This window comes from Chelon labrosus (genome assembly GCF_963514085.1).
Source record: "Chelon labrosus genome assembly, chromosome: 15".
Lineage (NCBI taxonomy): Eukaryota > Metazoa > Chordata > Actinopteri > Mugiliformes > Mugilidae > Chelon > Chelon labrosus.
The window spans coordinates 24,166,052-24,191,664 of record NC_140348.1 but is presented as its reverse complement, the minus strand read 5'-3'; the positions used below and the strand labels follow the sequence as shown (position 1 = coordinate 24,191,664).

Genomic DNA, 25,613 nt, shown 5'->3' with positions numbered 1-25,613 from the left:
TGGTGCGGTTGGTCTGTTTGGGTGGTGCAATACACTGAGATGAGGAGGGCAGTCAGACGGCCCGAGGTCTGGTTCCGTGGGAAATTTGCAAAATGTTTTAACAGGGGTCAAAAGCAGGGAGTGAGGGGAATTGTGAAAGAGTCTCTCTTGAAGGAACTTTCAATTAGTTGGATCCATATTAAGATAAGGCCGCCCGGGGAGCTGCTTGGCTTTTAAAAAAAGAGGGGGAGTTAGAGCTGGGCTTACAACGATAAGGTCAATGAACCTCAGAGGACTTGACTCACCAAATCACAACAAGACATTCATTTGATTCGGTCGTAAAGACTTTAAGAAAATAATCCGTCAAATGACCCAGTGATGCTGAAGTAGAAAAAAGGAAGAAAAAACAACATGACAGTTTTACAAAGCGTTGCTACTCGATCAAAGAAAAAAGCAGAGTTCATAGGTCAAATTGCACAAACTTCACGTCTTCCCGCCGCTTAATCGGCTTAAGAAAACAAAACAAAAGCTGTGTTGTATGGCTTAAAACACTTAAAAGTGAAATTAAACCTATAATGGGATCAGGGATGTGTGAAAGGCCATGGCGAAGCGATGTGTGTGTGGATTAAACGACGACCACCTCACCTTTCCACTGTGGCTGCAGCCTCCTCCAGCTGGCTCAGAAGAAACGGATAGAGAGCTGGAAAACGTGTGAAAAACTCTCGACCCGTCATCCTGAGGGCAGAGATGGAGAAAGAGAGGGATTTTAAAACACTGATAAGAACACACAAGCAGAGAAATGAGGATTCTGCATTCTGAGGAAGTTTATGGCAATGGTTTCTTTAAAAATCTGCAAGCGTTAAATCATTTTACAAACTTCATTTTACTTTTCTTTGGTCCGACCCGTAGTTTAGGACTCAGAAAGTGATTGAGGAGCAGCGCTGTGGGTGGCTCAGCCCGAAAGCCCCACAAGATGGGTCACCCAACAAAAACCAAGCCAACTGTATTCACTGTCGACCCGAACTGAGCCACCACCACAGTCCCAAGCACCACTGGCTAACACACAACCGATGCAGAGAGTCCTCCTCCACCTAGCCAAGGGCCAACCATGAATTGGACACCATGCTGGACAGCATATCATCTTTGGGTATTTGTTTCCATACTCACAAACGTTTGCATAAAGCAAGTCTATTTGTCCATGCCCGTGTTGATAAGAGCATTAAAAACACAGAAAATATCAATTAAAGTCACATATAACAGATGGAAAGAAGTCCAATTAATTTGCGATTAATCACAAGTTAAACCATGCGATTAATCGCGATCACATATCTTAATCGAGGAGGCTAACCATGTTCAACACTGTAGTTTGGCAGGTTAGCATGCTAACATTTTATAATTATCTGATTTCAGAGAGTGTAGCTGAGGCTTAGTTTTGCAGATTTAAACAGGAGAAAGAGAAACGCAGAGGACAATGGTGGTTATTTGTGTTTAAGTACAGATACTGAGGTACTTACACTTAATCTGAGTGTCATCTTCTCACAAACATCCTACTTCTACTCAACTACTAGCCTGGAAGCCAGACCAAACTCTCTGCCCACAATTTGTTTGTGGTGGAAAGTTGGTCTGGAGTCACTCTACTAGGAACTGATTATTCCGTGGCAAAGATCTGCCGGGCCAATCTTTTTGGGCCGGGCTTTACGCAGCGGAGCTGAATTTATCTACGACATAATCATTAGTTGCTGTCCTATACTAGTATTAGTACTTTTACTTCCTCCACCACTTCCTGACGATGATGCTACATCAACTGGGAAACTTTTGGACCTGGCATTCATTGGTGTGGATGTTACTTAGACATGTAGCACCCACCTAGACCAGACCAGGCACCTCCACCCCATAGCAATGACACTCCTTGATGGCAGCAGCCATCCCCAGCAGGATGCAGCCTGACACAGGCACACACACAAAAACAAAACATGAAGAACAGCACGAGGTGTTGACCTGGCCTCCAAATTCACTAGATCCCAAACTGATCAAGTATCTGTGGGACGATCCACAGAGGCCCCTCCCCTCAAAGACCCCCCCACTTAAAACATTCTGTTACAAGACACCACAGGACACCCTCAGAAGGCCCATGTCCATTCTCTGATGAGTCACAACAGCTTTGGAGGCACAAGGGAGACCTACACAATATTAGGAAGGTGGTTATAATGTTATGCCTGATCGGTGTATTTAGTTGTTGGGCTCTTTTTACAAACTTGTAATCCACAAAGCCAACACTCAAAGAGACTACTCCCCCAGAACCACAACAGTCTCTGCGCCTCCGCTCTGAGACTGTGGACTTACCCCACCCGGCTACAAAAACTGACCTCGGCAGGGGAAACCGTGTCAGACATGTGTAACCAACATAAAACAGAAAGGAGGAACTGAGGCCGACGGTTTTCTCCTTTTAGAGCGCTCATCTGCATCTCTGAGGTTTGTGGAAGTTTCTAGCAAGTGCATCTTGAGCAAAAAAAAAAAAATAAAAAAGAAGCAGATGAGAATTATAACATCATAATATGTAAAAGGAAATTACTGATAATGTTAAAAATCCCTGTAGAGAGAGACAACGCATATTCAAAAGCTGGAGGCAGTTGGAAAACATAGCAGGAATGTGTTTTAAATCTGAATACGGTCACGGAGAAGAGCTGGAACTGTGTATATGTGAAGAGAGTACAACTAGAGGGGATACTAGAGGTTTTGCTGGGATCCAACTTGAATTTCAGTTAATTAAATTACCGCAGTCCGTCATGATTAAATTCATATGTCCCAAACACTCCCCCTACCACAAACCTGACATAAGAAACAGCGAGAAAGCCGAGGAGGGGAAGGGGGAAGTGGAGGGCCTGAAGTCAAATGTCGTTAAGCTCTGATAAGGAGACGTTCTCGTGCCAAATACTTTTCCACCAAAACAAATCCAGCCTTTATGTTTGTTTACCCTGCTACAGCTACAAATAAAAAAAGTCCCACTTGTGTGTGTGTGCGCACATATGCCTCGCCATGTGCCCCCCGTCACGTGGGCTCGAGCATCCGCACACACACACACACAACTGTCAATAAAACGACAAACTTTATATTTAACACGGGCGGCCTCGCTGCTGCAACCGCCATTCAGCCTCAAGGCCAATAAAGTTTTTATTTAACTCGGCCCGTCTAAATCAAGTCAGTCCTAAAGGGAAGAGGCCTGGTCCTGCCAAGCGCTCGATCACAAGACTGGAGAGATCGCTTACTTCTCCGGTCACGACTGGCAGCGACTCCGGACTAACGCACAGACTCACTCCTTGGACCGGGTTCAGTCTGATGCGGTCATAGCTGGAGGGTGAGTCATGTGTGCGGGATTTTAAAAACTCCCTTCGACCGGACAAGACACACGCACACAGGTGCTGCAAGAAAGAGAAAGTTCACCGAATGCATGAGCAAATACAAGACTGGTTTTATTATATAAGAGAGAGAGAGAGACGGTGTGTGTGCTCCTCATCCTCCTACTTCTTTCTCTAATGAGAGTCTCTGAGTCTGACAAGACTGTGCTGCCTGGAGGATAAAGGTCAAAGGCTGTGTTGGAGCAGATTAGATGGGGTAAAAGGGGTGAGGGTCACAAAGGAGAGGAGAGGAGAGGAAAGGGGGAGGAGGTGTAAGTGAAAGGGCCTGGTCATGTTTGCGGGCTCGCACCTGAGCGGGCGCACAGGCAAATGAAACAAAACACGTGGGTCTGATTAGTAGATGTTTCATGTTACGCAGTATATTAAGGAAAAGAGGTTCTCAGACACTGTACTTTAGTTGGCCTTTACGTCAGACCCTACATTTATTAGTCTAGAAGCAAAAACAACTTCCCCGCCCACTAGCTGGTCTGGATTGACTCCGCTGGGAACCGATTATGCTCTGGCTAAGATGCGCCGAGCCAATCAAATCGCTTGAAGAGTAACAGCGACGCAGTCACACACGTCATCCGAGCGCCGCTGACTTTAATTTGTTTACATCTAAATGGCTCTGATTGGTTGGAGCACCATCCAATTGCATGCATTTCTCTGTTTGTACTGAAACATGCCGCATAATGAAATTCAAATGACGTGTTCCCAGACTGCTTCCATAAACTTCCTATTAAGTCTCAAAGTCCCAAAACATTAATTGGCGTAGCAGAACATTAATTCATCTGACGGTTCAAATCTGTATCAGAGAACTACCGGCAACGAAGGCTGACTGGGATGTCACCTCAGGTTGACTTGACTCAAATGTCTCGATCAGTGGGCGTCAAACATACAACCCAGAGTAGTGGACAAAACTCAACACCCAGAACTAAACAGCAGACAGCAATGCACCCAAACTGCACTTAAGAAGTTTCAGGTTGTCCATAAAACGCTTCTAAAACAAAGGAAACAATGTGGAGTTGCTGTCATTTATAGGTTGTTATGCTGTTATGTTACTGGTCCATCCCTCTTCAGTTAAAATTGCGCTCTATGTGGCCCCTGAACTACAATGAGATCGACACTCCTGCTCTAGATCAAAAAGCTGCACTCGAACACACTGATAAAGGCTCATTTAAAGTACTGCAGGACATAGACGGCGTAACCTACGTACGTAGCCTACGTTGGTGCGAGCCATTATACAACGAACGAGTCTTGCAAAAAGAGACAAGGTTTGTTGAGCGTCCACCGTATATGACCTATTGCTGGTGGAAAAACTTTGGGGGACCTCAATTTCGATCAGTAAATTCAGAACCAAAACAAATATTATCTTATCGCGGTCGGCCATGTTTGTTGTTTATGTTCAACCTTGTTCTCCTGGAACGCTTTGAGGTCGCATTTCTACTTTCTGGAATGCAGCATAAGAAGCTAGGTAGAGCTACAAGCCGTCGTACAACGTATGCCTGTCCTGAATCATTCTCAATCAGTTGCATCACTTCCGTTTTTCTTCTTGTGCAATGGTTCTCTAAGCCGAACAGCCAATCAGAGTGATACGTCCAATCAATGAGCTACTTCGTTGGTTTGACATGTTGGCTTCGTTGGACGCTTCGTCAAAACCAGGGTCATGTACGCTCACCGATCGGACAAGGGCGACAAACGGGCAATAGTGCGGGATACGGTACATTCATTGATTCATCTTCTGTAACCTCTTGTCCTGTGAAGGGTCACGGGGGGACTGGAGCCTAGCCCAGCTGTCATCGGGCGAGAGGCACCTTGGGGGTACACCCTGGACAGGTCACCAGTTAACCTAATGAGCATGTCTTCGGATGGTGGGAGGAAGCCGGAGTCGGCATCAGTGCTAACCATCACAATGAAAACAGGATTTATGAAAATTTTATTCCATTTCTGTCCATGGATCCCCTAAATCCTAAACATTGGTCCTTCAAGTAAAAGATATAATACTTTCTCATTCACTGATGACAGGTTTTATAGACTAAGGAGGTCATCACACCTATATTTGTTCCGATTCAGGGAACAGTTGATTTCCGCTGACAAAAAACATCTGCCTAATTACTACGACGCTCAAATGCACTTTAGTAACGACAATCTGAGGAGTGCAAGGGTGAGGAGTTAACGCAGGGTTGAGATAAGGCTGATGAAGCTGTGGTTGGAACGCAGAGAGCAATCTTCCCTCTGTCAGCTTTGTTTACAGTCGCGCGTATCTCAACAACGATATCGAATCAGCATCAAGTCGGGAGAGGCCCAAGTCCGGCCCCTAGCGCAACAACGATCTGCAAGCAAACATGATGTCTGGACGCGAGCAACTCTGGAAAACACACAGCTGAGATTCCCACCGACAACTCTTTACAAACACACAAACACACACAATGTTGTAAATAAACGGGATTGTGTGAGAGGGGAAATGTGTTTATGCTCCAGCGCCAGTCGACCAAGAGACCCCTACAAACGCACGGCCAAATATTAGAGCGGACAAGCTGTCACAATACATTTTCTGCTGCCAGAGATCACAACCGTAAAGTCACGGTAATAACAGAGACCAGACGTGCAGCAGACTGTGGAGAAGACAAACTCTCTAAGACAATTAGAAATGATATGTAGCTTTCCCAGCTCATACACGCACGGCGCTGTAACAATTTCCAGTCAATACAATCTGACCTCCTGGCTTGATGACTGACATGCTGAAAGAACATGTAATGTAGAAATAATGATTTCTAAACGGGACTACAACAGAAACCCGTCCGAGCCTCGTAAAGTCAGGCGGCATGACAAGCCAGAGTTCACATGCTCATTTCCTTAAACTTCATTTAATATCGTTTCTGATTAATCGCAGCAAACACCGGCACAACAATCACTTCACACACGAATAATAAAGTAAGGAGCAGACGGGGGAGAGGACGGGGAGATAGGTGAAAGGTCTACACAAAGGGGCTGGACAGCAGACCGAAAACACAAGTGGATACAGACAAGATAAACAAGAGCGGCCTTGGCTTGAGAAGAGTGTTCGCAAAGCCTTCAGTGAAGCAGCCAATAGATTTACGGTGTAAGGAATCAGACGGAGAGTTCTGGAGCAGGACCCAAAGCCCGGAGAAACCTTACCCTGGAGTATTCATGGGGCTAACAAATCACTCCTGGGCTCAATATAGACCTCAATACAACCTCCACATAGTCCTAGCAGACAAATAGCCCATGCACATTATTGTGTTTCTGTTAGATGGATGGATGGATGGCAGTGGCAGTTTCAACAGTAGAAGTTGAGTTGTCAATCCTTTAAAAGTCTTATATATAAATATACTCCAATCAGTCATAACATTATGACCACCTTCCTAATATTGTGTAGGTCTCTCTTGTGCCTCCAAAACTGTTGTGACTCATCAGGGAATGGACATGGGTCCTTCTGAGGGGGTCCTGTGGTGTCTGGCAACAGAATGTTATTAGTGGGGGGCCTTTGGGTCTTATGGGTTGAGGGGAGGGGCCCCTGTGGATCTCCCCACAGCTACAGTTTGGGTTCTAGTGAATTTGGAGGCCAGGTCAACGCCTTGTGCTGTTCTTCATGTTTTTTTGAGTTGTTCCTAAAGTGTTTTTGTGTGTGTGCCTGTGTCAGGTTAGGCTGCTGCCATCAAGGAGTGTCATTGCTATGGGGCGGGGGTGTCTGGTCTGGTCTAGGTGGGTGCTACATGTCTAAGTAACATCCACACCAATGAATGCCAGGTCCAAAAGTTTCCCAGCAGAACACTGAATTGTCACAAGATGGTCAATGTTATTTACTTCTCCTGTCAGTGGTCATAATGTTGTGGCTGACCGGTGTTTGTTAGCATGCCAACATGATCACAGTGATATTAGCTTAGCATAGCATATACTTTTAAGTCACTTTTAAGGCTACCCATAGGTTCTCTGTTAAACTCTGATGTGTCCTGTCCACATTGTCTCTTGTCCCCATGCTGCAGCAATTCATTAGAGACAGCAGCTGCTTACCTAACATTGTCCTGCACGCCAAATAACGTTTATTTGCATATAGAGAGTGAAACTGAGATAAGATCTCAAGTTGTCGGGTTTGAAACACAGACTTGTGATCTGATCACCCTCTATGCATGTTATTATTAACAGGGCCATAAGAACACATGATCTAAGCTGCACTAAGTCTGGTAGCAATGGTTAAAAACTAATATTTACTTGCATTCCAACTGAACCTTATGACAACGCTACATTCTTACGCTGTGTGAGACCAGAACTGACCATTTTTCTCAAAGCATGATATTTTCTTGTTGTGTAATGTTTGGATGGTCATGATTTCCAGTATTGTTACTAATCCATCTTCCAAACTATCAACCAGTGTCATTATGTCACAACAAGAAGAAACGCCATCCTTCAGTCTAGCCACAAATGAATAAATAAAAGGACATTTCACAATGTGATAGAAGAAAAGAAAACAGATTTGTCTGCAGTATTTCCCGGTGATAGTGAAGTTGTGAGAAACGTTTTGCAGCATTTTAAGTGCTTGACTCCCCCGCCTCTCCAGCTGTGCTTCGGTTAAAGACACAACATGTTATAAAACACACGAAACATGCCTGGTGATGTTGTTTGTGGCGCTGAGTCTGAGAGTCAGTCTACAATCGAGCTTCTCGCTGAAAGTTTAGCCTCTGAAAGCCTTATTTACAAACCGGCATAACATTATGATAGGAGAAGTGAATAATATCGACCATCTTGTGACAATTCAGTGTTCTGCTGGGAAACTTTTGGACCTGGCATTCATTGGTGTGGATGTTACTTAAACATGTAGCACCCACCTAGACCAGACCAGGCACCCCCACTCCATAGCAATGACCCTCCTTGATGGCAGCAGGATGCAGCCTGACACAGACACACACGCTTTAACCCAAAAAAACATGAAGAACAGCACAAGGTGTTGACCTGACCTCCAAATTCACTAGATCCCAAACTCTTCAAGTATCTGTGGGATGATCCACAAAGGCCCCTCCCCTCAATGGCCCCCCCACTAACACCATTCTGTTGCCAGACACCATAGGACACCCTCAGAAGGCCCATGTCCATTCTCTGATGAGTCTCCACAAGGGAGACCTACACAATATTAAGAAGGTGGTCATAATGTTTTGCCTGATTAGTGTATATATACAAAAAAATCAAAAATCATTTCTGGTTTCATGAGAACTTTGGAAAATCGTGCAAAACACAGTACACTTGTTGTACTCCAGACCACACTGTTCATAGATCACAAACGAATCTCTTATGTCAAGACAAGCAGCGTTTTCTAATTTCCCTTCTGAAGTGTAGCTGCACTGTTTGTGTCAGTATGAATTAAACTGCCCTCCTGGGCGACCTGAGCAATAGAAATAATTAACAAACTTTCTGGGCCTCCAGTGTCATTTCCTTTGCGGTGGAAACCTGCATCTCTGCGAGCAATAATCAGCAGCCAGGATCTCAGAGTATGGTGAGCTGCTGATTATCATGGATGATGTTACAACAGCGCCCTCCCATGGTGTAATCCGTTTCTCTCAGCTTAGTTTTCAGTTGGTTTATTGTTTATTCTGAATGATTTCTTTCTTAATTTAAAGTAATTTATTGGCTAATTGTTGATGAAGTGCAAGATGCAAGGTGTGACTCACGGTGATGCATAAAATGACTTATCTTAAAGCAACTAATACACTGCATTAAAGAAGGGCTATGTGACTTTTTGGTCCTTGTTTGCACGAATGCACATGACTTTAAACTTGAGATGCAGCCGACCTGTTCTTCTTCGAGTGCTCGTCCTTCCCTTTCTTCACTCCAAAAATCCTCGTGATCAGGGTGCTGAAGAGCAGAGTGGAGGAGTTCCTCACCTGGGAAACGAAAACGAGAGATGAACGAGATGCAACAAGTTCACGCTCGGAAACCACAAGTACCTCTAACCGCTTGTCTTCTACTAATGGATCCTACCTTTCTAGAGGTGGTTATGCTGATGATAGAAATTATAAAGTTAAGACTCACCGCCCAGACTGGAGAGGTGAAGCCCAGCACTGCAGCCTGCATTCCCTCCGAGACAAAGGGAATGATGTTTTCCCCCAGACGAGTGTCCCTGTACAGAGCCCTGAGGATGTTCAGAGCATGGACCTGTGGTGAGAGCATGAGATGACGTTTAACCATCCAATTTACATTAAAGACAAAACCAAGAAACAATAGAATCATTAAATATACCCTCTGCATTGCTGCACGCCACCTTGAAACTAAATGGATCGCACCAACCATTTCAGGAAATGTAATTCCTAGATCTATGATCCATACGTGAAGCTAGTAGTTGGTCAAACCTGTGGCACGGTGGAGCTGTCGGTGGTCCTGTCAGCAGAGGGCATGGCCAAAGCAATCAGCTCTCTCATGGTCATCTTCAACAGGCTGCAGCTGGACGACTTGGGCTCAGAGGAGAGTAGAGCCTTTGGAAGTGGAAAAAAGCAAAATGTCAAACTTTATTTTACAACTCTTTATAGTAAATATACAGACGTTGGCAATTTGGGGACATTACCCCCTTAAGTGCAGTTGGTAGTAGAGTAGGTATTGAATTGTTGTTTCTACTTCCTGCTTCACTTTCAACAACAATTTTTGCTGACATTTCGTCAAAGTTTCACCGAAGACGAGTCGTACAAATGTTTGTATCTCCGAACCTCCTCAGTTAACCTTTCCTCGATGTGTTCCATCTTTATTGATCCAAAACAATCGATTTGAAAATTGCGGAGATGGTGAAGCAGCCGGAAATACTAAAGGGGAAACACGGTACTACCAAGCGGACCAATCACAGCTCTTGCAGTCTGCGTCGCCATGATGCATAGTTACATTTCTGGGGAGGTGTACGTCAGGATACGGTGCTAGGGTCTGCGTATGCTACATCTAAACCGCCTATTAGGATTTTACTTTGGATTTTTAATGCGTGTGTAGCCCTTGGTAAATGTAAGAAGGCTATGGACGTGTACTATTAACTAGTAATGTATCATCAGAGAGTGGAGAATTGGTTTTTAGATTCTTCAAAGTAGCTGCTGCTTACCACACTATTGGCAATAGTGCAATAGTCCTCAGGTGAGCCTTGTGCAAAAGGTAACCGGTAGTGTTTCTTGCTTTCGGATTTTCAGAGCAGCAGTTGTGTTGTGCAGAGGTAGTCTTGGTAGACTACGTAATATGAATTACCATATCCACATTACATCAAGAAGTTCAGCTAAATACAAAGACACTCAAAGGTCAATCTGGAAAATTTAAAAAACTGAGAAGGTTTCTGCAAGAGCGGCCACAGAAACAAAAGGAACCACAAAGACATCCCTCTCCTGGAGAGGAGGACTTCATTAGGTAGCAACATCAGACATTGCCAATTAACATCACCTCAGATTAGAGGCCGCGCGAACGCTTCCCGACAACATTAGCTGCTCTGAAGAGACTAAATGAATCAGACCTTCACGGTTGAACTGCTGCAAAGAAACCACCACTGAGGGATCCGATGTGACGAAAGAAAACCACTTGGGCCGTGAAACACAAGGAATGGACGTTAAAACCGGTGGAAATCTGGACCCCGCTCCGAGGAGTCCTAATGTGACAAACGAGGCAGAGCGCACCTCCAGGCCCTGTAAGGGCAATTTGTAGCAGGGCGATGGAGCTGAATCAGATTACCTGTCCTCCTGACCTGACCTAAATCCAGCCGAGATGGTCTGGGATGCACTGAGCCACGAAAAGGAGTAAAAGCAGCCAAGGAGTGCTTTGACTTTCTAGGAAATGCTTAAACTCTGGTTCTAGGTGGCAATCTCATGAAGCTATTTCACAGAATCCTAAAGACTGTTATCAAAGCAAAGGGTGGCTAGATCCTTAACTATGAAACACATGTGCAGTTCATTTATGGTTGTAACGTCTTCAGAGATGTGATATTATCGACAGATGATTAAAAGTAAAAACCCTTGAAGGTAGGTCCAAACTTTAGACCTCTTGTAGTAGTACGTTTTATGAAAATAATCAAATGTAGATGCATTCCTTCCTGCATTTCATACAAAGTTTCATTTCAGTTTAGTAGTTTGACATCTCAGGCCCCGTTCAGACCTTGCGTTAACACCCATCCGACCACAGGCGACCAGCTTGTGACTCACTGAGACTGCGATCTCTAACCACAATTGGAGGTGGTCTGGGTCGCATCTGTCCGCATTCTTTTGGTAGTGTGAACACACAATGCGTCCTGAGTCACATTCAAGACCTCCTACTGAAAAAGGGGCTGCTCCTGCGTCAGTTTTGCCTCATTCACCCAGAAAAAAAGAACGTACAACGGATCAGGCATAACATTATGACCACCTTCCTAATATTGTGCAGGTCTCCCTTGTGCCTCCAAAACAGTTGTGACTCATCAGAGAATGGACATGGGTCTTCTGAGGGTGTAATGTGGTGTCTGGCAACAGAATGTTGTTAGTGGGGGGCCTCTGTGGATCATCCCACAGGTACTTGATCAGTTTGGGATCTAGTGAATTTGGAGGCCAGGTCAACACCTTGTGCTGTTCTTCATGTTTTTTTTGGTTTTTAGTTGTTCCTAAAGTGTTTGCATCCTGCTGGGGATGGCTGCTGCCATCAAGGAGAGTCATTACTATGGGGTGGGGGTGCCTGGACTGGTTTAGGTGGGTGCTACATGTCTAAGTAACATCCACATGAATGAATGTCAGGTCCAAAAGTTTCCCAACAGAACACTGAATTGTCACAAGATGGTCAATGTTATTCACTTCTATTGCAAGTGGTCATAATTTTATGGCTGATCGGTGTGTACCTGTCGAGTAAAGTTATGTATTTCCCTCAATCACCGGTGTCTTTATTTCTCTTTATTACTGAGATTACGGTGCATATGGAAGCCTATAATAAGTCAATAATAACTTAACGCTGTTCATGGTTCTGAAACAACAGTAGAGATCCATTAGAGACAACAGCTGTTTTAATATTCTTCTGCACCTCAGATGATGTTGGATGTTAATGTAAGGTCTGAGCATGGCCTCAGTTTAGTAGTTTAGATTAGTGTCCATAAAAGGTGCATCTTGGTTTTATTATGACAGTAAACGTCTAAACTGAAGCGCTGCTATATGATTACATAAGTTAGCCTTCGCCGATGGGCTGACTGAATGACATCACTTGTGTGTGCTGCAGCACGAGTAGGAGTGTATGACTGGGAGATGGGAATGCGGGGGTGAGGAGGTGACAGAGTTTGGCTGCTGTGCAAGGAAGAAGTTATCTGACTTGTGGGAGCTGATGGGAGCCAGCTGTGTGTGTCGGGCCGGGGTTGTGGTTAAGAATTAGACGGGGGAGGGAGGGATGGAGAGATAAAGGGCAGAGGTAGGGAAGAAAAGGAGGGAGACGCTGTCTGGCTCTTATGAACTCTTGGAGGGAAGGAGCGGAGGAAGCGGAGAGGAAAGAGGAGGGTCCAGCTTGGATGTCGTGAGCCCGTGCAGACCTGCATGGGACGTGTGCAGGAGCCGGATCTGACTCTGTCTCTGTGAAGGAATGCAGCCTCGAGCTCTGCCAAGGTGTCAGCTTCTCCCCAGACTTCCTCTGCCTCTTTCTCCACTATCTTATCTCCTCTGTTTCTCTATCTCCCTTCATCCTCAACTTCAGTCGCCCGTGCTTGTTTTCATTCTATCACTGCTCACAGATAATTCCCATTCCCAAGTCGTCCCGCAGATAACAAGGATCGGGACATTTGATAGCCGGTTTTCGCCAAGTCTGACTGAGGACTTTGAAATGAAACTGAAATGAAGAGGTACACAACGCACAAGTGATGTCAGCAGAGCAGTTTTGAACCCAGAACCACAAGAAAGAGCAGCGCCGCTTTGAAATTACTGCCGCGATTAAAGAAAAGCTCCGTCATGTCTAGTTTCAATATCAGTAATCAAGGGAAACAGAGGGGCGAGCTGCGGCTGAATAATGCACTGGCAGTCAGTTCGGAGATTACAACACGTTGTTAAGAGGTGCGTGGGACTAGTGACTACAGAGAGGAGAGGGGCAACCAGAGGACAGGGGGTGTGTGTGTGTCAGAGTATGTGTGTCTGTGAGAACAAAACAGCCGAGAAAAAAAAAAAGAGACAGATGGATTGAGAAACGCAGTGTTCTTCCAGCATGAGCGCTCCACTGGCAGGCCAAGAACTGCTGATTGCACTACTTTTGGGAGTAAACAGGAACACAAAAAGACTCACACAAGGTTTATATTACAAACCCTTTGAGAACTTTCCAACGTGCACCATTTCCACACAACAGGATTTTAAATCGTAACTTTAATTTTGACTATAATTGTTGCACATACATATATATAAATAATATACACCGATCAGGCATAACATTATGACCACCTTCCTAACATTGCATAGGTCTCCCTTGTTGCCTCCAAAACAGAACATCAGAGAATGGACATGGGCCTTCTGAGGGTGTCCTGTGGTGTGGGGGGGTGGGGTGGGGGGGCTGGTCTGGTCTAGGTGAGTGCTACATGTCTAAGTAACATCCACACTGTTACGTCTCTAGGAGGATCTCGGGGAATGTAAGAACGAACACAGGACAACCAATGAAGTCGAGTCTGGGTCTAAGTATTGCCAAAGTAATATAACAAAACCAGACCTGGCTAACACATTTCTCCACAATGAAAGCAACAAACAAAAGGTCCAACTATCTTATCTACTAAATTGTGTAACCAAAACTAGACAGGTGGCACCAACTAACACTCCTAGTGCGTATAAACAAAAGGTTACCTACGTGATGAGGTGCATAGTGTACCTCAACCCTATTGTCCGCACCTTTCACCACAACTAACAAAGGGCATTCAAAGGTCTCGATAACTAACAAGATAAATAACAGAAATCAAAGTAACGGTCGAGCGATAAAGCAGCAGAGCAGCAGTGGGAAGATCCCGCAGCTGGATCCCTTTTAATGTAGGCCATGGGTCGTAATTGGATGATCTGGGGCCGAACCTGAGAATCGGCAGGCCCCGTCAGACTCCTCAGGTGGAATAAGTTGTGGAATCAACTGATAACAAATAGGGGAGAGGGGAGAGAGAGAGAGAAAGAGAAAGAAACAAAGGAAATACAATGTCTCTGCCTAGCACGTAACAACACGAATGGTTCCCAGCAGAACGCTGAATTGCCATAAGATGGTCAGTGTTATTTACTTCTCCTGTCAGTGGTCATAATGTTGTGTTTGATCGGTGTACAAGGCTTGGAATAAATCCCTGTTCCTTCTATAAAACTCAAACTCTTGTGTCAGGTGTGATCAAGGGAACGACTGAAACCAAAAAAAAAACCTCAACAAGCATGGTTCACTGCATTCCGAGACGGTTATATTCACTAAAGATGCCTGAACCGATGTAACCACCACTCCGCCGCGCACTCTGGAGAAACAAAAAAATCACAGGAATGCGCTGTTTACTGACCGTGCCTGCATCTTCTGGGTTCTGGAGTGATTTAAATTTAAACAATGAGCTCTTGCCAGCACTCGAAAACCAACGCCGTGACTCCAGAAGCTTCACGAGCCAACCTTTTGACCCGCCGCAGCCCGTTTGTTGTGTTCAAACCCCAGAGGACGCCGCTTCACGTACGCACCTGGATGTAGAAGGGTATCCCGGCGCTGCGTCGCGTGGCGCACAGCTTGGACGACGGGTCGCTGGATCTGACCTCCTCCAGAACCTCAGACAGCCAGCGGGCGGGAAGCTGCTGCAGGGCCTGACTTCCACTCCTTAGACACACACATACACATTCACCAATTAATTTGCATGCTTTGTTGCACGATTTAAATCTAAACAAAACAGTCCGCGGTTCACATAGCAACAATAGCAATAATTATTATTTCAAATGTGCTTAAACTTGCTGAGAACACTAGATGGACGTCCTGCAAGTTTTCCATAAAAATGTGCAATGAAAGTGTCAGCTGAGTCGTGACTGATAACACAATGTACTCGCTAGCTTTAAGTACTCTGAACCAGTTGTTCCCGGATAGTGTCTGAGGGCTTCCAGCAAAAATATTCATCCACCACCTCATGCATTGTGTCACGTCCAGAAACTAAAACATATCACACCGCATTCCTCAAGACGGTTTACGCAACGGTTTCCTGTGAACAACGGAAGTTCAAGCTTCAAACTTTCTGACACATTAACGCTGTTGCATCTGTTGCTGCAGGTTTTAAGTACGTGATGTGAACCGTCGCTGGCAGACACGGCGTTCTGTAACAAAGCAGCTGTTTAACGAGAGCCAGCCGAGCGGACCCGAGAGGATGCCTTAGAACAATCCCGTGTGGGAGGGGAAGGGGGGGAGGGGGGGGAGGGCGTAGTGGGGTGCTGCACAATACAGTGTACTTCATCACACGCTCTTGACACACCAAGGTCACGCATCCCTGCTGACAAACACATGCACATGAGGTATTTAATTCTCAGCCCGGGGAACTTGTATCCAGAGCTCCGTCTGCAGCTGGAAAGTTTATAAAGTACTTGAACTAATTAAAAAAAAAAAAATTTATAAATATCTGCAATCTGAGACGGTTGTGACCTCCAAACGCTACCTGGTGCAATTAAGAGTGAGTAAAAAAAGCTGAAATGCTAATGCTAGCAGAGGAACGGTCCAAATCCTCTGGACAGCAGTCAGTTAACAGCTTCACCAAACGTCCTGTGGTAACAGAGAGAAGGAGGCTGCACATCAACTATTTGATAAAGTTATTAGACCTTTAGCTGCAGAGAAATACCTGCTATTAGATGCTAGCGATGTTGCTGAGGTACTGCATGTTTTTATACAGGCTATACATATCTGCAGCTCACAGTATGTAGCACGAGCTGTCTAGTTCTCAGCATATGTATTCAGGTCAGGTCAATTTCTAGTTGCGACTAGTCCTTGTCAACTTGACTTTCATCACAGTCGGGTTTAAAAAACCTGAAGTCGTGCAAACCCTATTTTTACATCAGCTGTCTTCGGAAAAGGTGGTCCTGTTAAAGCTACATCGTACCTGCCTGGAACAAAACAGCATTTTGGATGGACCCCGTCTGGAAAGAGGAAACAAGGGAGGCCAAAAACCACCTGGCGAAGAACTGTGACCTCAGAACTGAAAACAGCAAACCTATTGTGGGGTGAAGCGCAGCATGCTGCACAGGATAGGACTAGATGGAAGCAGATAGCCGAAGCCTTATGCTCCACCAGGAACGAAGAGGATTAAGTAAGTGCAGCATTTAGCATCAAAATCTCTGAAGAGACAACAGAGCGTGCTGATTATGATCTTTCTACAGTTGAGCTGCAAGAAAAAAACTGAGCTGAAGAAAACTGCTACGACAAACCAGGAAAAAGTTTTGAGATTGGTGATAATTTTGCAGAAAACTTGCACTGATTGCGATTCTGTGGTTCATGTACCAGTGATGTGTATATTAAGACTTGTCGAGGAGTACCGAGGCTAGGAGTAGAAAATACTGCTGCTGGAGGAGACCTGGTCAACCTCGGTCACAGGTGTCAAACATACGGCCCGGGGGTCAAAAGGCCCACCAGAGGGTCTAATCTGGCCCGCAGCATGAATTATCCCTCGTTTGTCCACTGTTTTAGAAAGAGAAGTGGACACAACACAACACTGAGACCCAGACCCGTGTTCTTCTTTGCACTAAAACAAATGGAAGAAGTCTGGAGTTGTCGTTACTTATAGGTTATTATTCTGTTGTGTTGCTGGTCCGGCCCGCTTAAGATCAAATTGGGCTGTATGTGGCCCCCCCGAGCTAAAATGAGTTTGACACCCCTGACCTAGGTGTATCTGCCTGTGGTTAATTTCTGTTCTGACTGCAAACTGATCGCACCAGGGAGTAAAGCAGGCTGAGACCACCCTCTAATACCACCCTCTAATACCACCCTCTAATACCACCCTCTAATACCGGCCTCAGTTCGGTTGATTTGTTCTGGGATGGAGCAGGATTGCTAGAAATGTTGAAAAACCAAGTAAAATGGTTGTAATTTTGAAATATTATGTATAAAGATTGAGCTTCTGCCTCTCTACATGATATGAATATACAGTAGGCTATATGAATGCAAGCTTACCCAAATCTATCTAAACTATCTGAATTTAACTGTATAAAACACAGTGTGATTTAGTTTAATTAAGAGTTAACTATTAAGTAGTTGCACAACTCTTAAATGAACACGCTTGGGGCATGATAGGTGGTGTTAATGAAGGGGTAACTGAGTTCATCTGACAGGACTGAGGGGTGGGAGGTGGAGAGGGGCATGTCTGACAAAAAAAAAACGGCAACGGCTCCTGTAAACAAGTGCCCGGTGTGAATGCACATGTTCGACTGAAATTCAGTCAGAGGGCGACGGGAAAAAAAAAAAAAGAGAAAAGCGAAAGTGAAGAGAAATGGAAAGAATGAAAGAAAGAGGAAAACTGGATGAAGAATGAAGAGAGAGCGCACACACACAGTGGAACAACACCAAAGCCAGATCCCGAGGCAGAGCTTCAAAAGGCCGCGGTCGAGCACCCCGCAATCAACACCCCATAACCCAGCACACAGCCTGCATACCATCCACACACTGCTGCTGGTCCCCCTCCTGAAAACACACACACACACACACCCACTCTCCCAGTGCTCCCACACGGCAACCGCTAGAATGTCGCCCTCGTTACACAACGAGCACACAGAGAGAGAGAGAGAGAGAGAGGGAGAGACTGGGTTACTGCGCAGGGAACAAGACAAGTGAGTTTTGTTTTAACTGCTCAGCTCTGGGTGGTTCAAAGTCGACACTGCTGCGACGGGCTTTTGTGGTTCATCACCTGCCGCGGGGGTCGAGATGTTTTCCACAACTGCCACTGAGGAAAACAGGGAGGGGCGAGAAAGTGAGAAATTCTTTCATGTTGCGTAGAATTAAACGATTGTTTCTACGAACAGCAGACGTGACGATGACGAGGAGCTTGGAGTCAGATGAGCCCGGACCAGACCAGTTCAATTAATCATGAATAAAAGTAATACTTCATTTACAATATTTACTTACATAAATTTATTTCCAGAACGTACACCAATCAGCCACAACATTACGACCACTGACAGGTGAAGTGAATAACATTGACCATCTTGTGACAATTCAATGTTCTGCTGGGAAACTTTTGGACCTGGCATTCACCAGACCAGGGACCCCCACCCCATAGCAATGACACTACCCAGCAGAACATTATGACCACCTTCCTAATATCGTGTAGGTCTCCCTTGTGCCTCCAATACAGTTGAGACTAATCAGAGAATGGACATGGGCCTTCTGAGGGTGTCCTATGGTGTCTGGCAACACAATGTTGTTAGAGGGGGGGCCTTTGAGGGGAGGGGCCTCTGTGGATCATCCCACAGATACTTGATCAGTTTGGGATCTAGTGAATTTGGAGGCCAGGTCAACACCTTGTCCTGTTCTTCATGTTTTTTTTTAAAATTGTTCCTAAAGTGTTTTTGTGTGTGTGTCTGTGTCAGGCTGCATCCTGCTGGGGATGTCTGCTGCCATCAAGGAGTGTCATTGCTATGGGGTGGGGGTGCCTGGTCTGGTCTAGGTGGGTGCTACATGTCAAAGTAACATCCACACCAATGAATGCCAGGTCCAAAAGTTTCCCAGCAGAACATTGAACTGTCACAAGATGGTCGATGTTATTTACTTCTCCTGTCAGTGGTCATAATGTTGTGGCTGATCGGTGTACCTCTTGAATAAAATTGCAACTAATAATAGGAAAGGATACAGAACCTTTTTGAAATTTTGTTGACAACTTGTAAACTCTTGTAAACTGGTTAGCTACGTAGACTTTTTTGAAATTAGCTTCTACTTTTCTCATTTTCTTTCTTGAGTTATTTCTAAATGTGAAAAGTTAAAATAAAATCTTAATAAAAAAGTTAATTCTTCGCAGGCAGTGACTGCCTGAAGTCTGGAACTCATGAACATCGCCCTCCTCCTCTGTGATGTTTTTCAGGCCTTCCCTCCAGCTGTCTCTCCAGTCGTTTGTTCGTGGGTCTTTCTGCTTTTTAGTTTTGCCTTCATTCAACAAATGAAATACAACTCGACTCGATCGAGATGACGCGAAGGACTCGGCCGCTGCAGAATATTCCACTTCCTCCCCTTTTTTTTTTATGGGTTGCTTCCACTGTATGAAATGCTTCTTGTCACGTCTTCAAGGGACACCAGTGACCCAGTGTCACTGGAATCCGTGCAGAGTCATGCATCACGCTGCCTCCACTTAGTTTTACAGATGATGTGGTATGCTTCAAATCATAAGCCGCCCCAGACTTTTTCCTTCCTGTCATTCGGGTACAGACTGATCTTTGTTTCATCCGTCCAGAGAATGCCGCGTTGAAAGTGCTCCGGCTTTTTGGATGTTTTTCTGGCTAATCTAATCTTTTATTCTCGAGGCCTATGAATAGTTCGGACCTTGTGTTGAACCCTTTGTGTTCGCTCTGCTGACGTTTTCTCTTTGAAGTGAAATTGATAAATTATATGTCTCCATCCTGTACTATGAAATTAGATTTCAAACACACAAAAAAATTCCTAAAAAATCCTAAAACATTAAAAAAATTACTTTTACATAATTTAAAAAAAAAAAAACAAATAAATAAAATAAAATAACATACCTATTATAATAAATAACGCTGCCATTTACAGAATAGTTTGTCATTTTGTAAATTATTAATTTCTCTGTCTACATGGCTATAGCACATAGAAACTGTTTCAAAATGAAACTTGGGACAGACCCAGGGAAGTTCCCTCCCTCTGGCCGACCCAGACGAGGCTAACAATGCTGTGTAATAAGTAAAAGAGGTTAAAATCATGTCAATATTATAATCTTATTCTCGGAACAGACAGATAAATGAGTGTATTCTCCCTAGAAATGTTCATTGCTGTAAGAAAAGCTTCTAAATTTTTTCTTTGTAATTAATTTAATAAAAACATTTCCTTTGATTGATTATGCTGTGAATTGGCGTCTTTTTTCTTTTTTCTCCACGCTCTGTTGGCCGTCCGTAGGGCACCAGATGATGAATAAATCCAATTATCCAGTCCTGATGTAATTACGGTATATTATATCTGAGGAATGATACTGAGAGGACTTGTCTACTTTGCTAATTACAGGGGAACACTGACGGAAGCTGATGCCCGTGGCCGTTCGGCGGTGTTACCTTTCAGCCCCTTTCGCTCTGAATGCGATTACACACCTGCACAGCATGTCGGTGAGCCGCACAAAGCCCACGTAGGCCAGTTCAAAGGCGCCGCGGTGACGGGACTGCAGGAGCTGCTGACGGAAGTACAGGCCGACCCCTTCTACCTGGAACACAGAGAGAGAGAGAGAGAGAGAGAGAGGGAGAGAGGGAATCAGCAGCCGGACTGTGGAAAGAGCAGCAGTGCTTTTTTTTCCTCCTTTTAGGCTTCTAAGCCTCATGCTTTGCCCCGAAGCAGAAATAGATGAGTCAAAATGACATAACGATTACGTGTACTAAGTGACATCCCAGGCTCCACGCTGAAACTTTAACAGAGGAAGGCAGCGAATCAGTGACGAATTAAAAACAGCTGAAAAACAATGTGATTCTCTGACTGAAGGGCGCTAGTCCTGCACAAGATCGCCCTGAGAAACACTAAAGTCAAGGATCCCAAGATTTTTTCATATGCACCAATCAGCCACAACATTAAGACCACTGACAGGAGAAGTGAATAACATTAAAACCATGTTGTGACCGTTCAGTGTTCTGCTGGGAAACTTTTGGACCTGGCATTCATTGGTGTGGATGTTACTTAGACATGTAGCACCCACCTAGACCAGACCAGGCACCCCCACCACATAGCAATGACACTCCTTGATGAATGATCGCAGCCTGACACACACAAAAACGCTTTAGGAACAACTTAAAAAAAACATGAAGAATAGCACGAGGTGTTGACCTGGCCTCCAAATTCACTAGATCCCAAACTGACCAAGTATCTGTGGGATGATCCACAGAGGCCCCTCCCCTCAAAGCCCCCACCCCCACTAACAACAATGTGTTGCCAGACACCACAGGACACCCTCAGAGGGCCCATGTCCATTCTCTGATGAGTCACCACAAAGGAGACCTACACAATATTAGGAAGGTGGTCATAATGATATGCCTGATCGGTGTATGTTATCACAGAGGGAGCACGAACTTGTAAGTCTTGGTGATTTGATTAATATTTGTCACTTATGTTATTATGTTACTGGTCCAGCCAGCTCGAGATCTAATTGTCCAGCGTGTGACCTCCGAACTAAAACGAGTTTGACACCCGTGCCCTATAGTCGTCTGGCCGCTCATTACACACGGTTTTTATTTATTTATTTGTCCGCTTTACACACTACACGTTCAAACCGTGTACAAACAGAACTTCCCTTTCGGCTCCGAGGACGCAAAATCCATCATCTCAACCGCCGTGGCCCGACTGGTACGACGAGAACAAAACAGGGTTGAGCTGAGTCAATCCACTGCGTAGCCTTTGTCCTCGGTTTTAGTGCGTGAATCACTTCGGTGGCAATTAAATCTAAACACATGCAATAAACTCAATACGACGTCAAAACAAATACCCAACTCCACCCCCCGACAGATGACATAATTCTGGATCTCGGTCCATCAAACGCCCGAGCAGCTCTGTCATTTGAACAAAACAACAAAAAAAAAAAAAAAGAAAGATTCACTGTCTCGTAAAAATTCCGACCAAAAGAAAAGCAGCGGGGTGTTCGGATGATTTGTGCATTACCTAATCCCACTTCGGCCTCTTCTCTACTTGGCAAGCCGAGCTGAAACACTGGCTCTTGTTTTAGAGACACCGCTTTCTTTTTTTTTCTTTTTTTTTCTCAAGCATGTCAAGCGTGAGAGCGGCATGTCAGTGGCGTGACAAGTGCGTTCAAATAAGGACGCTGAGACATCCGCATAATGGCCGGTGTCAGTAAAACCATCCCGTTAGTAACAGTGTTAGCTGCGTTATTCCAACTATACACATAGCACACACGGCCGAGTGTGTAAACTGGTGAGTGTGTTGCAGGTGAGGCGGCAGGGCGAGGCGGACGCAGAGCTCCGGCGCCCTGTCATTAAGGCTGTGGTATCACCGCCACCACAGAGGCAGCCAGGCCCCGACTTAGTCAGGGGTGGCATGGAGGGCACTGGGAGGAGGAGAAGGAGGAGGAGGGGGGTGGTGGCAAGGGCTTGAAGAAAAAAAAAAAAAAACTTGTGTGAAAAAAAACCCAGCTCCTTAGGGGATGTGGGGTTAGACACAACATCTAAACTAACACAGACGCAGAGACCCGCAGATGAACTAGAAACAGGCCAGCCAGGGTGAACGTCTACGAGCCCTGATGTCACTGAGCGAAGGAGCATTGACCCGTGAAGACGGTTTGTTGGCGGAAAACAGAGAAAGCGGATGAATGAATAGAATGAACGCACCGGAGACCGTCTTCTGTCGACGCCACGTGACTGGTCAATAAACTCGTCTGACCCCGCCGACCTAAAGTGGACCAACTTAAACGTCCAAAGTATGGACTGAGCAAACCGCAGCAGTGCCAAGCCCAATGACTTATCACATCGGTGGCCGGAGCGGACTCCCAGGACAGGCCTGACCTCACTGGGTTTAAAAATGGCAGCGACAGTCACTGCTAGATGGCCCGTGGCCGCCGGGGCCCAGACCGCTGCGGTGCTGAGCTGGGCCAAGCCCGGGGCCCGCGGCTTCGCCTATTTAAAGCCTCCCTCCCCGAAAGGTTCCCGTTTGTGTAACTGTTTTAAAAGGGCCGAGCAAGCTTCCTGCGCGGGGCGGGGAGCGTAGAGGGGGGGCGGAGAGGGTGGACTTTATTTAGATGTCAACTTCCTGTTTGCAAACGTACCCGTTTCCCAGAAAAACCTCCATGTGCGGAGAGAGAAGTTTCCCAAGTCTAATTACATGTATGGCTCGAGGGGGCCGTGACAATGACCCAAATAGCCGACTTGTCCCCTGACAGCCGAGGGTTAGACAGCACTCTGGTAATGTTTGTTGTTGCTGCTGCTGCTGCTGCTGCTGCTGCTGCTGCAACTACAAGAGGAAATTGCTTCATTTCTCCGACACAACAACAAACGTCTCAACCACTCTTGTCGGGAGCTGTTGTTTGCTACGAGCTTGGTGTGTTGACGTGTGCGATAATAGACGCAGCGTCAGTTATTTGTAGCTGAGTTAAACCAGAGTGACAACGAGAGGGTTGTGGTTCATTTGTAAAAGCATAAACACTGAAGAAGAAAAAGAAGAAATGAAACCAGACCATATGGTGTGTGTATATATAGTATGTTTGTATATTTCTATCGTTTATTTCACCTTCATGTTCTTTCATCGCACTTTGACAGAACACATTCTGACATATGAAAGTAACACGTCTTTACACAGCTCTTCCTATCAATAACTTCGCGATTCTGTACACTGCGTACCCGCAGCGGTTTTCTCTTAACGTCAACAGGTTTTTTTAGAATGTCCTTTTGTGCACTGACGCTGTTATTATTATAGTTTCATAAGATCACTTCATTCAAAATTCAGTCCTGTCACAGCGACGCTGACTAGGAAACTTGGCGCTGACGATAAGTGGTTAAGTCGCTTTATACACTGATCAGCCAACAACACTTTCCTAATATTGTGTAGGTCTCCCTTGTGCCTCCAAAGCAGTCGGGACTCATCAGAGAATGGACATGGACCTTCTGAGGGTGTCCTGTGATATCCAGCAACAGGATGTGGTTAGTGGGGGGCCTTTGAGGGGAGGGACCTCTGTGCATCATCCCACAGATACTTGATCAGTTTGGGATCTTGTGAATTTGGAGGCCAGGTCAACACCTTGTGCTGTTCTTCTTCTGTATCAGGCTGCATCCTGCTGGGGATGGCTGCTGCCATCAAGGAGTGTCATTGCTATGGGGTGGGGGTGCCTGGTCTGGTCTAGGTGGGTGCTACATGTCTAAGTAACATCCACACCAATGAATGCCAGGTCCAGAAGTTTCCCAGCAGAACATTGAATTGTCACAAGATAGTCAATGTTATTCACTTCTCCTAATGTCATAATGTTATGACGGTTAGTAAATAAGGCTTTCAGAGGCTAAGCGAGAAGCCCAATTGTTGACTGACTCTCAGACTCAGCGCCACAAACATCATCACCAGGCATGTTTCATGGGTTTTATAACATGTTGTGTCTTTAACTGAAGCACAGCTGGAGAGGGCAGGTCCAGAAGTTTCCCAGCAAGAACACTGAATTGTCACAAGATGGTCTTAATGTTGTGGCTGATCACTGTAAGCTTAGTATACAGTTGCATGTCACTCCTTTGCCATAGGTGCATCGTAGCTTACGGTGTAAGGTCCGGAGCAACGCTGTAAACCTGTCGCGCACCTTCCCTAAAATATAACAGTGCATCAAGGCCAGATGTCTCCTCTATGCTCCGTGCTGCAGTGATTTTAGTCAAATTAACTGTTAATCCACATTTATTAACTCCCGACATGAGCCGTTCAGTTAAGCTCACCGTCGTGTGAAGCACAGAGTGAAACTCAACCCAGCTGACTAGTTGCCGCCCTGACGTTTTAGGGGACTAATTACAGAACCGCGCCGACACACCAGCACACAGGTATAAATGCTTAGCCCCCTACGGCGCAGGCTCCACATAGACCGGCTGCAGGAGTATAAACCAAGTCTCTAAGGAAATGCCTGAAATGACGCCTCTTTGCGGCCTTCCCACCCATTTAAGAAGTATGTAGTGGTGTAACGTGACACCATGCAATTCCCTCATTCACTACATCAAGAACATTCAGCACGGTTTTCTCCGTAGTGAGCAGTAAAATCAGATTCAGGAAACTGCACCACCTCTGAGACATGAAGAAGCAAAAAAGCTGTGAGGTGTATATTATTTATTCCACTGTGGGAACCTTTGAAGGAGCTGTTACAGGGTGCACGGGCTATTTTCAGGACTCTCAAATAAATTGTGCAAAGTAAATATTTTTCCACAAGAGAGCAAATATAGAGAGATGCTGGATCAAGTATTTCTATTGTGTTAACAGAAGCGTGAGAGTGTGTGTGTGTGGATGTGGGCGAGCTTCCCTCTTAGCTGCGGAGCAGGCCAAACAAATGGTCTGCCTCCTCTGTGTAACCAGGGCTCCAACCGATCCAGGCCAAGCTATGCCAAATAAACACCAGAGCTGTCAAACTCCAGCTGACCAGCTACTTCG

The 25,613-nt window shown here is 45.4% G+C and overlaps 1 protein-coding gene across 1 annotated transcript in view; it reads right to left on the bottom strand.

Moving 5' to 3' along the window:
* thada (THADA armadillo repeat containing) overlaps positions 1 to 25,613 on the bottom strand; it is a 112,425-nt gene that overhangs the window by 71,327 nt on the left and 15,485 nt on the right. Inside the window, exons 22-27 of the mRNA XM_084561665.1 lie at positions 20,606 to 20,715; positions 15,014 to 15,146; positions 9,737 to 9,859; positions 9,420 to 9,542; positions 9,180 to 9,271; positions 625 to 714 (exon numbers count right to left, since the gene is read on the bottom strand). Of these exons, the coding sequence (XP_084417791.1) occupies positions 625 to 714; positions 9,180 to 9,271; positions 9,420 to 9,542; positions 9,737 to 9,859; positions 15,014 to 15,146; positions 20,606 to 20,715 (671 nt within the window). The remainder of the gene's footprint in view (positions 1 to 624; positions 715 to 9,179; positions 9,272 to 9,419; positions 9,543 to 9,736; positions 9,860 to 15,013; positions 15,147 to 20,605; positions 20,716 to 25,613) is intronic.